Source organism: Eubalaena glacialis, chromosome 1 (assembly GCF_028564815.1).
Source record: "Eubalaena glacialis isolate mEubGla1 chromosome 1, mEubGla1.1.hap2.+ XY, whole genome shotgun sequence".
NCBI classification, from domain to species: domain Eukaryota; kingdom Metazoa; phylum Chordata; class Mammalia; order Artiodactyla; family Balaenidae; genus Eubalaena; species Eubalaena glacialis.
Window position 1 is genome coordinate 238,748,764 of NC_083716.1, and position 12,195 is coordinate 238,760,958.

General features: G+C 54.4%; 1 protein-coding gene across 5 annotated transcripts in view; it reads right to left on the bottom strand.

Annotated features, from left to right (window-relative positions):
* Positions 1–665: 665 nt before the first annotated feature.
* Positions 666–12,195, bottom strand: part of HDAC4 (histone deacetylase 4) — a 242,482-nt gene continuing 230,952 nt past the window's right edge. For all 5 annotated transcript variants that reach the window (XM_061189010.1, XM_061189002.1, XM_061189016.1 and 2 more), the window contains 3 exons: positions 3,381–3,465; positions 2,225–2,366; positions 666–1,812 (listed from right to left, as the gene is read on the bottom strand). In XM_061189010.1, coding sequence (XP_061044993.1) covers positions 1,773–1,812; positions 2,225–2,366; positions 3,381–3,465 — 267 coding nt within the window. In that variant the 3' untranslated portion in view covers positions 666–1,772. The remainder of the gene's footprint in view (positions 1,813–2,224; positions 2,367–3,380; positions 3,466–12,195) is intronic.

Below are 12,195 nucleotides of genomic sequence, written 5' to 3' on the forward strand. Positions count from 1 at the left end.
GCGCTGCGATGATCCCCCCCCCCGAGCCCACAATGCGCAGACGGCAAGAAAGGCCCCGCGCTCTATGTCCGGCCGAGGGACGGGACCAGGGGAGCAGACCTCAGACCCTGCTGCACGTTTGGTGCTCACTCTGAAAATAAACTCTGTGCTCACTGTACAAAAGTAAACAGAAGGAAAATAATAAAAAAAGAAAACACCTTCCAAAGTTAAAAAAAATGTACAAGCAAAAATTCAGAAAGGAAGAAGTTTAGATGTTAATTACCATTCAGAAAACCGCTGAATGGTGAGAAAAAATGTAAAATTCACAAAACAATGCTTATTCAGGATCTTTTTGTGAAAAATTCATACAAAATCAACAGCAAATTTATATTCTTTGCTATAAAAACTCATTAGGTACACATGTGCATGGAGGCTTGGAGTGGGAAGGGGCTGGGTCAGAAAATAATTAAAATGAAAGTACAATCTTGCAGGGTAGTTGCCCCGTGGCGAATGTGTGATTGAAAGCTCTCCAATCTGGAGTTCAGAAATACATGAGCTTCAAACTAGATCCCTTTCCATAAGCACCTTGATAGCTAATTCACAAGTCGTTCATTCGCCAGGGACCTTTACAATTTGCATTTATTATATATATATACTTTTTCTATAAATGCATTATAAATATTTTATCAAGATTTCATAAGAATCAAGTTTCTTAGCTTGGAATACATTGGAATATATATTATACATATATATATTTATTTATACCTAAAATTTAAGCAATACTTCATGCTACTTGCTTTTAATAAAAAGCATTCCGATCGTAACACTGAAAGTGTGCCTAGGACATGCTTCACAACCAAATGGAGACGCTCAATTTTCATATGATGTACGAGAAAAGAACACTTTGGATTCATTTAAAATTTGTTGGACTTCAAAACCCCCAACAGTATTTGCCACTGTTTTGGAACTACCTCCATTTTTCAACAGCAATAAAGTGAAACAGGGTGGCAGGACCTCAGCCCTCCGGAGCTGCTGGCCACGGCCGGGCTGCTCGCGGAGGGCCCGGCCAGCACGCACCGGCCTCTGGTCCCACCGGCCACAGGGAACTGTCCCACCGACTCCTGCTGTTTATTTTTTCTTAAGGCATTGTTCCTCAGACTTCAGAAAACCCAGCCACAAAAATCCATCAGAGCAATAAAAAGAAAGGCACAAACGCGCATCTTCCACCGGCTTTGAGAAACCAAAGCCAGCTCCCGCGGGCTCACGTTTCTCTTTCGTCCAGTTTTTCTCCTTAAACGCTCGCCCACTCTGTGTCCCACCCCGCTGTGCACCGCGGTGTTCGGAGGCCGGCCAGAGCCATGGCGACTTTATCTTAAAAAGAAATAAGCTACAGGATGAGTTGAGTGGTTTATACGGAGACTGTGGAGTTGTGGGGAATCACCAAACCGTAAGCACCAGTTTTAATCAAGTTTGCTTTGTGTCGTGAGATCTTTGATGTTCATTTTCTTTTTCTCGTGTTGGCTAGATCAGCAGCTCTGCCCCGAGCCACCACAGGCTTCCTTCCTCTGCGGCTTCCCTGGGGAGCCCAGAGCGCCTGCTTCCGCGTGTCCCTGTGTCCGCGCGTCCCGGCGTCTGTCCGGGTCCTGGCAGGCAGAGGGCCGCCCGCTGCCGCCGGCCCCGCCGCACCTGCGGGCTCGGAGAAGGCCTGGCAGGATGCAGGGCGACAGCAACTTTTCCTGGCGGAGCTTCAAGACGGAGACAAACAAACAAGAGAACCGCAGCTCCGGGAGCGGCTACAGGGGAGGCTCCTCTTCCATGGGCTCCTCGTCGGGTCTGTGGGGCGGCCCGGGGGAGGGGGAGGGGGAGGGGGGTCCACGGCAGCGGAGGAGAGAAGAGCAGACGGTGGGTGGGCGGAGGTCACGTCCCCGTCCCCTTCCGCCAGGGCTGCTGCCACCCCACTGCCCCTCCTCCAACTCCTAGCTACCCCTGCCAAGGTAAGCGTTCTGGGTCCAAATGCCCTTCAAGTGTTTCTGAGGGTCTTGCGCTCTGGAAAGAGGTGGCCATGCCGCCCGGTCCTGGACTAGGGCGGGGACACCTGCCCGCCCTCCCTCCTTCCCTCTCGGCCCTGGTGAGCTTGGCAGGGCCTACGTGGAGACACCACGTGCATCTGATGACGCCCAGGAGCAAAGACCTGGGGGTCCGCAGACCACGTCAGCACTCATGGCCGGGCGGTGCCCACGCTCACCTCTTCTCGGGGGCCTTCACGCCCACGGACAGCGAGGCCATGGCAGTGACGGTCTCGGCCTCTTCGTTCTCGCACTTCTGGGCCTCAACCAGAGAGTAGCCGGCGGTGGAGGCGAGCCGCTGCAGGGAGCGCCAGTACTGGCCTGCGGGAGGGCGCGGTTACTCGGTTACGGGACCGGGACCCCGCGTGCATGGGGCCGGCCAGCAGCCTCCTGCGTCGAGGGGCTCAGGCAGAACCCATCACTGGCGACTCTGAAGCACCACTCTCTCCAGAGACAGAAGCCAGGGAATCACCTGGTTACAAACTCACAGAGGCTGGGACTCTTCGGAAAAGCTTCTGCGTGGCCCGCAGACCCAAGCCCTCCAGAGGCAGGACGTCTGGGATGGGGGCGGGCTCCCAGGAGGGCCCCTCCCTCGGGGTGCTGTGGCTGGCCGGGGGGTGCTTCCCAACTCCCACCTGGAGCCACCGAGATGACGGGGGGCTGTGCTGGGAGGGCCGGGGGGTCCAGGCTGCCTCCCCCCCATCGGGGAGGCTGGGGGGAATGGCCCCGAGGCCGGGAGCTCGAGGCCGCAGCAGGGAAACCCTGGTTTCCACCCACCCACACGGACAGTCTGATGACTGGGTCACCCCGAACACCCAGGACAAGCAGCTGTGTGATGAGGGCAGGGCAGGGGTCCTGGCTGTGCGCCGGCCTCCTGGGCCCCCAGGCCGGCTGGGAAGGGGGCTGCACCCGGTGCTGGGTCTCTGCGGCCCGAGGGTCTCTGAGCTATAGGGTGGGATCCTCTGGTCCAGGGGTAGAGGCCAGACCCGAGGACACAGGCTCACACGCAGGTCCCACCCCTGCCAGCTGGGGACCCAGAGCAAGTGACCTCACAGACTCCTTGAGCCTCAGTTCTTTCACCCCATAAAGCGGAGCCGATGACATGACTGTAGCAGGTTGTGGGGAAATGAACGGGGGTAAAACGAGAGTCTCTGCCAGCTCGTTGCATTCTAGCTGAACGCAAGCTAGTCACTGTCGTGTCGGCCTGGGGAAGCAGCTGGCAGTGAGAGAGACAGAAGCCCGGGGGTGGGAGACGGGGCCACAGGGTCCTCCCTCCTCCCTTGGGTCTCTCCCCCAGGAGGGTCTCCCAGCTGAGCACCGGACCAGGCCACTTACTATGGATTTCAATGACCTTCTCCATCGACCGGACAGCGTTCGCATTGGGTCTCTGCTGTAAAACCTTTTCTGGGAGAGGATCAAGCTGGGAGAAAAAAAAGAAGAATACATACTGAATTAATATCAATATCATGTCAATATAATCCCCGTGTGTGTTAAGATGGGATGTCCAGAGTCAGCGTCTTTCTAAAGTGTACTTGCTAACTGAGTAAACAGCTTTAAAAAGCCAAATGTGGTTTTGGCATTTATTATAGAAAGTTTTTACAAAAATAGATTTATTTTCCTTAAGGTATTTTTCTTAGGAGGCTATCAGGTATATTTGTGGGTTCCTCTGTGAGCAGAACGATGGATGGTGTCCAGAAGTGCCTGGTACAGAAGGGCAGCAGCTTGGCCTCCACTGTCGATACCACAGCATAACATCAGGGGAGATGATTATTACGTTTTGGAAATATCAGTTTCATATCCCCTATAAATAAGGGTTTTACTAATAGTGCTTGAATATCCCCCGTTCAGGGTTTTCTTCCAATACTGGGGAAAAGGGTAAACGGAAGGGAGTGAGCAGCACGTCAGCGAGGGAGGCTACGCTCCGAGTTCCTCTCAAGTCCCGCAGCAGAGGGCGTCAGAAGGCACACGCGCGCCCGCCCATCAGCAGCACCAGAACAGCCCCAAACGCGGGATGAAATAGATCACAAATACGCTAACAGTGTAAATAACCAGGCAAGCCTACAAAACTGGGGGAGACCTGCTGGGTTCTGGAACAAAGCTGGGACTGCCCAGGGAGGTCAGATAACGGGGGACAGGTCCTGGGCCGTGCACGCCTGGCCGTGATGACCACCGCCCCGTCAAGGATGAGTGGACAGAGCAGGGGCACACGGACCACAGGCCCCACCAGTGCTCGAGGGACGCATGTATCCCCAAGCCAGGCCGCCAGTTAGCACTGCCTGTTCACTTCTAGGAAGCATGGATTCCCAATCACAAAAATCACAAAACACACAAGTAAGCGAGCATGAACTTGGGTCAGGAGGAACAGACAAGGTCTCTAATACCTCTCTCCAATAAAAGGAACCAGGCTCCTTGGAGACATGGCTCGCTCCAGGGCTGGGGCGGGGAAGATGCAGGGTGAGCCTGGACCATCCTGAACGCAGAGAGTAAGGAAGGACGTGCTCAAAGACAAAACGGCGGGCGTGTCAAAGTGACACACGCAGGGCCAAGGGGAAATGAAGTACGTACAGGTATTGAATTATATCTCAGAATGTAAAATTAACATCCACTAGTCCATACTGGCGTGATAACTGACTGAGTAAACAAATAAACAGCGAGAAGAGATGCATCTTCCTTAAGAGGGATTCCAAGTAACTTATGTGCACACCCTGTCTCTGCGAGGTGGAGCCTGACACCTGCCACCCTGCCCCCTCCTGTCCGAGCTGAGCTGTGTGATGTCCATCGAAGAGTCCACGTGGGAAGAGGAAACACGAAGCTCGCTGCAGACGCCGGACCAGCACACTCTAACTCAGCGCCCACGTCAGCTCCAGCAGAGGTGGACCACGTGGACGGCACCACGTGGATGGGAAGGGCGCCGACCATGGGTCCTTCCTCCTCCAGCCCCTCGCTCCAGCCCCGGCACAAGGGAGAGAATCAGACATTCTACAGAACACCTGGCCAGCCTGCCTCCAAACTGTTGGAGTCATGAAAAATAACAGAAGATTGAGAAACTGTCATGGCCCAGAGGGGACTAAGGAGAAGGACCCTGAAACGGAAAAAGGGGAAAATGAGTGAAAGCTCCCTCCGTCCTGGAGTTTACTTAACGGTAATGTGCCAGGGTTGGTTTCTCAGTTGTGACAAACGCCCCATGCTGAGTAAGACCGTAATAACAGAGGGAATTATTTGAGGGGTCTGCAGGGACACGTGTGCAGCTCTGAAACTTTCCTGTAAATCTGAAAGTATCCCCAAGTGAAAATTTTTTTTAAAAAAATGAAGATTTAGATCCTCCAAGACTTTAATTATTGAAATGATCAGCTTTAAACTATAAAGTAAGCATGTTTAATATATTAAAAATAAAAATAAGATACTAATGAATGGTGAAAGGACCAGAGATCACTGAAATTGAAACGGAATATTTGAGAGAGAGCCAAATGGAACTTCTAGAAATGAAAACATAATTTCCTAGAAATTAGGAACACAGTGAGATGAGCTGGAGAGAAAACTGGTAACCTGGAAGCAACAACTGAAGAAATGAGCCTGAACGCAGCAGCCCGGAGACAAGGGACAGAAGGAGGTCAATGTCCCCACGAGACTGGGGGGTGGGTAACGAAAGGTGCCGACGGCCGAGGATTTTCCGTGACTGATGGAGGCATCATCCTCAGTTGCACGTAAAACACAAGACAGTTGGACAGGACACGACACATGACGATGGAATCCAGCCTTACGCTATTTGCCAAAGGACACACCGGAAACGCTGGAAGAAGGCTAAAAACCACACACCAGGCACACCCAGTAAAGAGGAGGCCAGTGCACCACCTTACGTGTTTGGTCCAACAGACTTAAGGAAAAAACCCATAACCGGACATAAAGAAGGTCACTATGCAATGATACAAATTTCAACTCATCAAAAGGATACAATGATTTAAAATTTGTATATATTTAGTAAAGTTGCTTTCAAATGTATGAAGTGAAAATGGACAGAACTAAGAGGAGAGATGGATAAATGTACCATCCTAGTAGGCGATTTTGACGGGTCTTTCTTAGATCAAGCAGACAAGCGAACAAAAATCAATAGAGAAAACCAAAACATGAACAGCACAGTTAGCAAGGTTGGTTTCGTGGGAATAAATGGAACACTCTGTAAAACAGACGGGGGACACATGTCACTTCAAACGGATGTGGAAGCGTCTACACAGACTGACCATGTACTAGCCCATGAAGCAAGTCTCCACAAAGGATACCTGCCACCCAGACCACCTTTTCTTAGCACAGTGCCATTTGTTAGATACTGAAAACAAAAAGAGAGCCACGAGCCCTATGGCTGGACATTATAAACACACCAATCGTGGGTCAAAGAAGAAATCATAATAGAAATTATGAAATGCATAGAAATAAAAAATAATGAAAATGCCACACATCACGGTGTGTGAGAAGCAGCTAAACACGGTGCTGGGGGACATTTATAACCTTCAAGGTACATATTGGAAAACAAGACTGAGAACTAAATTTAAGAAATGAGCAAGAGGGGGCTTCCCTGGTGGCGCAGTGGTTGAGAGTCTGCCTGCCAATGCAGGGGACATGGGTTCGAGCCCTGGTCTGGGAAGATCCCACATGCCGCGGAGCAACTAGGCCCGTGAGCCACAACTACTGAGCCTGCGCGTCTGGAGCCTGTGCTCCGCAACAAGAGAGGCCGCGACAGTGAGAGGCCCGTGCACCGCGATGAAGAGTGGCCCCCACTTGCCACAACTAGAGAAAGCCCTCGCACAGAAACGAAGACCAAACACAGCCATAAATAAATAAATAAATAAATAAAAATTAAAATGATTAAAAAAAAAAAAAAGAAATGAGCAAGAGAACAGAATAGTCCCAGAGAAAGAAGATAAGAAAATACACAGAAAGGGGCAGAAATACATTTTGAAAGAAAAAAAGAAAAGATATTGTAGCTGAAAGTTGATTCTTTGAAATGACTAATTAAATCGACGAGCTCTGGCAGGGCTGATCAAGAATACTAAAGAGGGGGGGCCACAAATAAACACACTAGGATGAGGAGTACCACAACTACGGGAATAGCAGAGATGAAAGACAGTAAGAGAACAGTATTAACTTCCACCAATAATTCTGAAAACGTGGCTGATAAGGACAAAATTCCTGGTAAAATGTAACTTTCCAAAATTAATTCGAGAAGGGATAAAAAATGACTAAATCAGCCATTTAAAATTTTCACCCAAAGGAGACCCACAGCCCAGGAGAGCCGTCCCAGTCCAGGAACAGATTATTCTGACCCTACACTCACTCTTCCAGAGAAGAGCAAAAGAGGGGGCTCCCAACGTCCACTGGTCCATCTGCCCATCCATCCATCCATCCCTCCATCCATCCCTCCATCCGATTCCTGCCCCCCAAGAATAAACTGGAAAAAGATGGTCTAATAGAAAAATGGGCAAAAGACACAAAGAGAAAGACTGAGTGGTCAAGAGACATGTGAAAAGGTGCTTGGCCTCCAGGGGATGAGGAAGTGATCCTCTACCACACCTGATGCCGTGCCACCCTGCAGACTGGCAGGGATCAAACGTGAGACGCCGTGTCGCTGAGGTTCGTCACCCACTGCTGAGGGTCCGCAGGACAAAGACTCTGATGCCACCTCGTAAACGTGGGACCACCCCTCCCTCCACCAGGATCTGCCTCAGAGATGCAGCTGCCCTCCTGTCCCAGGAGACTGCACGGGCGTGACTCTCGGCCAACTCGGTGAGTCCGGGGCCAGACAGCAGATTCGGGAATGGAGCCTCCCCGGGACCAACATGCTGTCCCCCACTGCCGGGCATCCCCGTGAAGACGGGAGTGTCCCCGAGTGCCCTGGTCACCCTAGGCTGAGGGTGATGAGGGGCAGAGCCCAGGCCCCTCGCGGGCACGAAGCTGGAGCAGAAAACACACCTTTTAGGTTTGGGGTCCTCACTGCAGCGTAACTTGCTGTGTCCTGACTGTTATGGCCCAACTCTATTAGTCTGCTAGAATTTTAGTTTCATCACTTTTAAGGAAAAACAATTCTTTAAAAAGTAACTCATTCCAAAAATCACCTATCACTTCGAGGCAGACGGGTGTGTCAGAGCGTGACACCAGGAATTTTCTCACATTAAACCCAGCTCCCCGTCCTGGGGGGGATCCCCACGGCTAATCTCCCCAGCAGGACCCGCCGGGGCTTCGCACGCTCCCAGCCTTGACTTACAACAAAATGTCCGGGAAGTGGGGAGAATCCACATCTCAAACTATCAAAATCCCCTACTGCTTGGGATTTTATTCTTTCATTTAATAGATATTACTGAGCAGCCCAGTAAGAACCAACAGGGAACAAAACAGACAAGCCTCCCCCCGGCCTCACAGAGCGTCATTCTAGTGGGAAACAGAGCAGGGTCCTGGGTCTGCGGGGCGGGCGGGGGTGGGTGGCGATGCTCATGCAGGGGCCCGAGTGGAGACGGCAGGGAAGGGGCGGGGAGGGGAGGTCAGGCGCGCTGAGCGGGTGGGGGCCGCAGAGTGCCGATCTTCTCGGGAAGGGCTGAGCGGGGCAGGCGAGACAGGGAGCAGAGAAGTGGGCAGCTTGGCGGGGAGATCTGAAGGACACAGAGGCATCCAGCATCCCCAGACGGAGAGCAAACAGGTGGCCGCAGCCCTGCTCGGCCAGAAGGAGCTGGTGGGAAGTCTGGTCCAGGCCGCGTGAGCTCAGAGAGCTGGGCCGTGTGCCCTCGCATGCCCGCCTGTGTCTGGAAGGATCCAAGCTGGGGAACCTTCGAGGGCCTCCCCTGGGAGAGAAGAGGGGGCCGGCTGTGGACAACGTCGTGTCCCGAGCGACAGGCAGGGAGCCCTCAGCCGCCCTGTGGCACGTGTACCTCATGTGTTGGACGTCAGAACCAAATTGGAAAGGAGGCTTATCCTAAGCTCAACCTTTAAGAAGCCGGCCTCGGGGGAAGTGGGCAAGAAACCACTCGTGAGGAGTGTCCGACCTCCAGGGCGAGAAAGCCCTGCACCCTTGGATCGGACACACTGCCCGGGGCTTCGCTGGTCGCAGTAGGTGTGGAGATGGTTTCCTACTCTGTAGTTTACAAGGGCCCACATCGCATGTGAGAAGAATCAAGAGGTTACAGCGCCATAGAAAACAGCCCTTAGGATATCCTGGAGGAACCTAGGTCAGAGTTTGTGTTTTTCAGAATACATAAAACTCCACTCTGTTGGGAATATCTGGGCCGGCCAGGAAACTGTGAGGTGACGGAGGCCCAGGCCCCCGTCCTCAGGTGCACACGCCCCATCCCCGTGCTCAGAGCCCCTTGGGGCAGCCACACAGCCGCCGTCCCAGCCCAGCGGTAACCTTCCCGTATCTCACAGCCCCGCTTCAGGTTCAGACCCCCGGCCACCCCAGCAGGCGCCCCTGCCCTCCTTTCTTCTTAAGGAGACGGAAGATGTCTAACAGGGCCCCCCATAGCTCTCCAGCTGACCCACACCCACTGCCCGCAGGCCGGCTCTGCTGACCTGCTCTCCTCTGTATCCGCGGATCCTCTGGACAGAGGCACCTGCAAACTCTCTCCCACGTAAGAGTCAGAGCAGACGGGACCTGTGGGCCGTCCCTACCTGCTCGCCAGCATCTCCCCTTCTCTCTGTGGCCCTTTTCGCGGTCTCACCAGGCCTGTTTCCCAAGGTCCGTTTCCGGTCCTCCTCTTCCCCCGCAGTCCTCTGCCCTCAGCCTCAGTCCCAGCCTTGACTCCGTCCCAGCCCTCCTGCTGGCTCCCCTCGGGACTGGCCGGGGGCCCCCGCCTGGTCACTCCCTGTGGCTTCAGTGCCCGCCAGATCCCCGCCGGCCCCAGCTCTCCTGTGGGCACTCAGGACGCACAGTGCCAGCCGGGGCCCAGAGGTGACACCCTCCCCCTACAGGCGCCCTCCTCGGGGTTCCTGCAGGGCTGGGAGGTGGGGGGGTGCCCTCCCTGCAGGAGGAGCTGCCCGTCTGCCTGCTCAGGCTCCACGGCCTCGGCACTTTGAACTGCATCTGGTGACACTGCCAGACTCGGCGATTATCTGGGACCAGTCGGCATCGTGTTTTCATAGCCCTTCTAGTGAAAACGCAAAGGCTTATAGAACTGGTCAGGCTGGTTCTCAACACAGTGTTTAAACAGCAAAAATAAACCATAAGGTGCTAAAGATCGTGACTCCTTTCGATAAGAGGTGAAAGGACTGAGACTCAGCGGACAGTGGAGGGCGTGCGCCCAGGACGACGCACCCAGGGCTCAGGAGGCAGGTTCAGGCCCCTCCCCCCAGCTCCTCTGTCCCTGCAGGGCGGCTGCTGTGAGGCGGGCACTCCTCCCGCTGGGGGGGGGGCCCTCTCGCCTGCAGAGGGCGCAGGGCAGCTTCTCAAGGGGCGAGCGCCCGTCCTGTGGGAGAGGAAGGGGAGCCGACAAGGGGACATGCGGCCCACACCCCCGATGCAGCGCAGGCTCTGGCCTGGAAACTCGACTGGCGTGGCGGGCAGCCTGCTCCGTCGACACGCTCCGGGGAAGCCGCTGGGTACCACGGCCGGCTTAGTCTAGCCACCAAATGTTCACAACACTTTCCAAGATGCGTCAGCCCTGCCCCCATAGCTGAGGGGGACACAGGCCTGGGTTCCCTTCCCCACGGCAGAGAGCATCCTCTGTGTCCTTGCACTGACCTCCGGCCAGCCCACTGCTGGCCCAAGGTCAGTCTCACTGGTATTTTTGTCGCTGCTGAAATCCTCTTGAAAGAGGACAAGGCATTAAACAAACAAAAAAAAACAACCACAAGAGGCAAGCACTGCGAACACAGGAGCTTCTTGACGCCCAAGCCCCATAGCGAGAGCCTGGCGGTCAGCGCTGGACAAGTGGGGACGTGGGGCCCAGGAGCTGCCGTGCTGCTGGGCCGGGCGGTCAGCGCCTCACCCCCGCTCCCTGTGACCGTGACGGCCAGCCCCACGCGGGCCCGGCTCCCTCGACTTTTAAGGACAGGGGTTCGGGCCCGCCTTCTGAACATTGGGGAGCTCAGGTCTGGGGGACCAGGCGGAGAGGGGAGGCCACGCACCTGGGCCCGTGTGCCCCGCAGGCGGCCACTGGGTGAGGTGTGCGCCCGTGAGCTGGAGCGAATGAGGGAGGAGAAGCCTGGCGGGCTGGAGGCGGACCACGGGCTCCGCGGTCCCCGTCTCACCTATGCAGCTGCTGCAGCTTCCCTCCGCACCCTCACAGAGCATAACCACGTGACAAAGGAGCGACATTCCGACATTCCTGCGTGAAGGCCTCTTCCCCCAGGCTGCGGGTCACCTAGTCCTCCGTGACCTTCTCCCCTGATCATGAACTTGGGCTGAATGAAAGGGTGGCATTTATCCCTAAAAAGCCACACGATTAAATAGAGAACCGGCCCCAAAGAAACCTCCCCTTGGGGGTGACATGTAACGGCAGAAGTGACTCCACACCTGCCCAGGGCCCTTCCCTGGGCCCTGCAGCGGGCTCCCCGCAGATCTGCACGCACCACGCACTCTGAGTAAGTGACATTTCACTGTCACTGTCACTGAGGGTTGCAAATGGCTTGAAGCTCAAACTATCCAACACAGTGACTCTTGGAGCAAGGCTGACCTTCAGACCCAGCCCCGCAGGGGCCCCTCTGCTGTCCCGCCGCGGGTGGCCGGCTCTGGGGGCGGGCGCTCCCAGCACAGGCCGCCGTCCGCAGCTGGCTGCCCGTGGGTGCGAGCCGCCCTCGCGCCCGGTATCAGCTTCATCAAAGGCCGCGGGGCAGAGGGGTGAAGCGCCGTCCAACTTTCTGGCATTTAAAAGATCTTTAAGAGACCTCGATAAAACTAGTGCGCCCTGCTTTTTGAAGTGTTTCAGTAAAAGAATATTTTCTTGCTAGAAGAGCAGGAACAGGCCTAGCTGAAAGCCGAGTTCTCTATTGTTATTTTAAAATAACTGGCTCTAAAAATCAAAAGGCTTCAGGATGGTTTGAATATATAAATCAGTTGCCTTCTACTGGTAAAATTTACGGGGGAGATTGCTTTATACGAAGAGAGGAAAGGTGAAGAGCCGTGGACACTTTGGGAAGCAAACAGGTATTTGCTGGGGCACATTCATGCGTG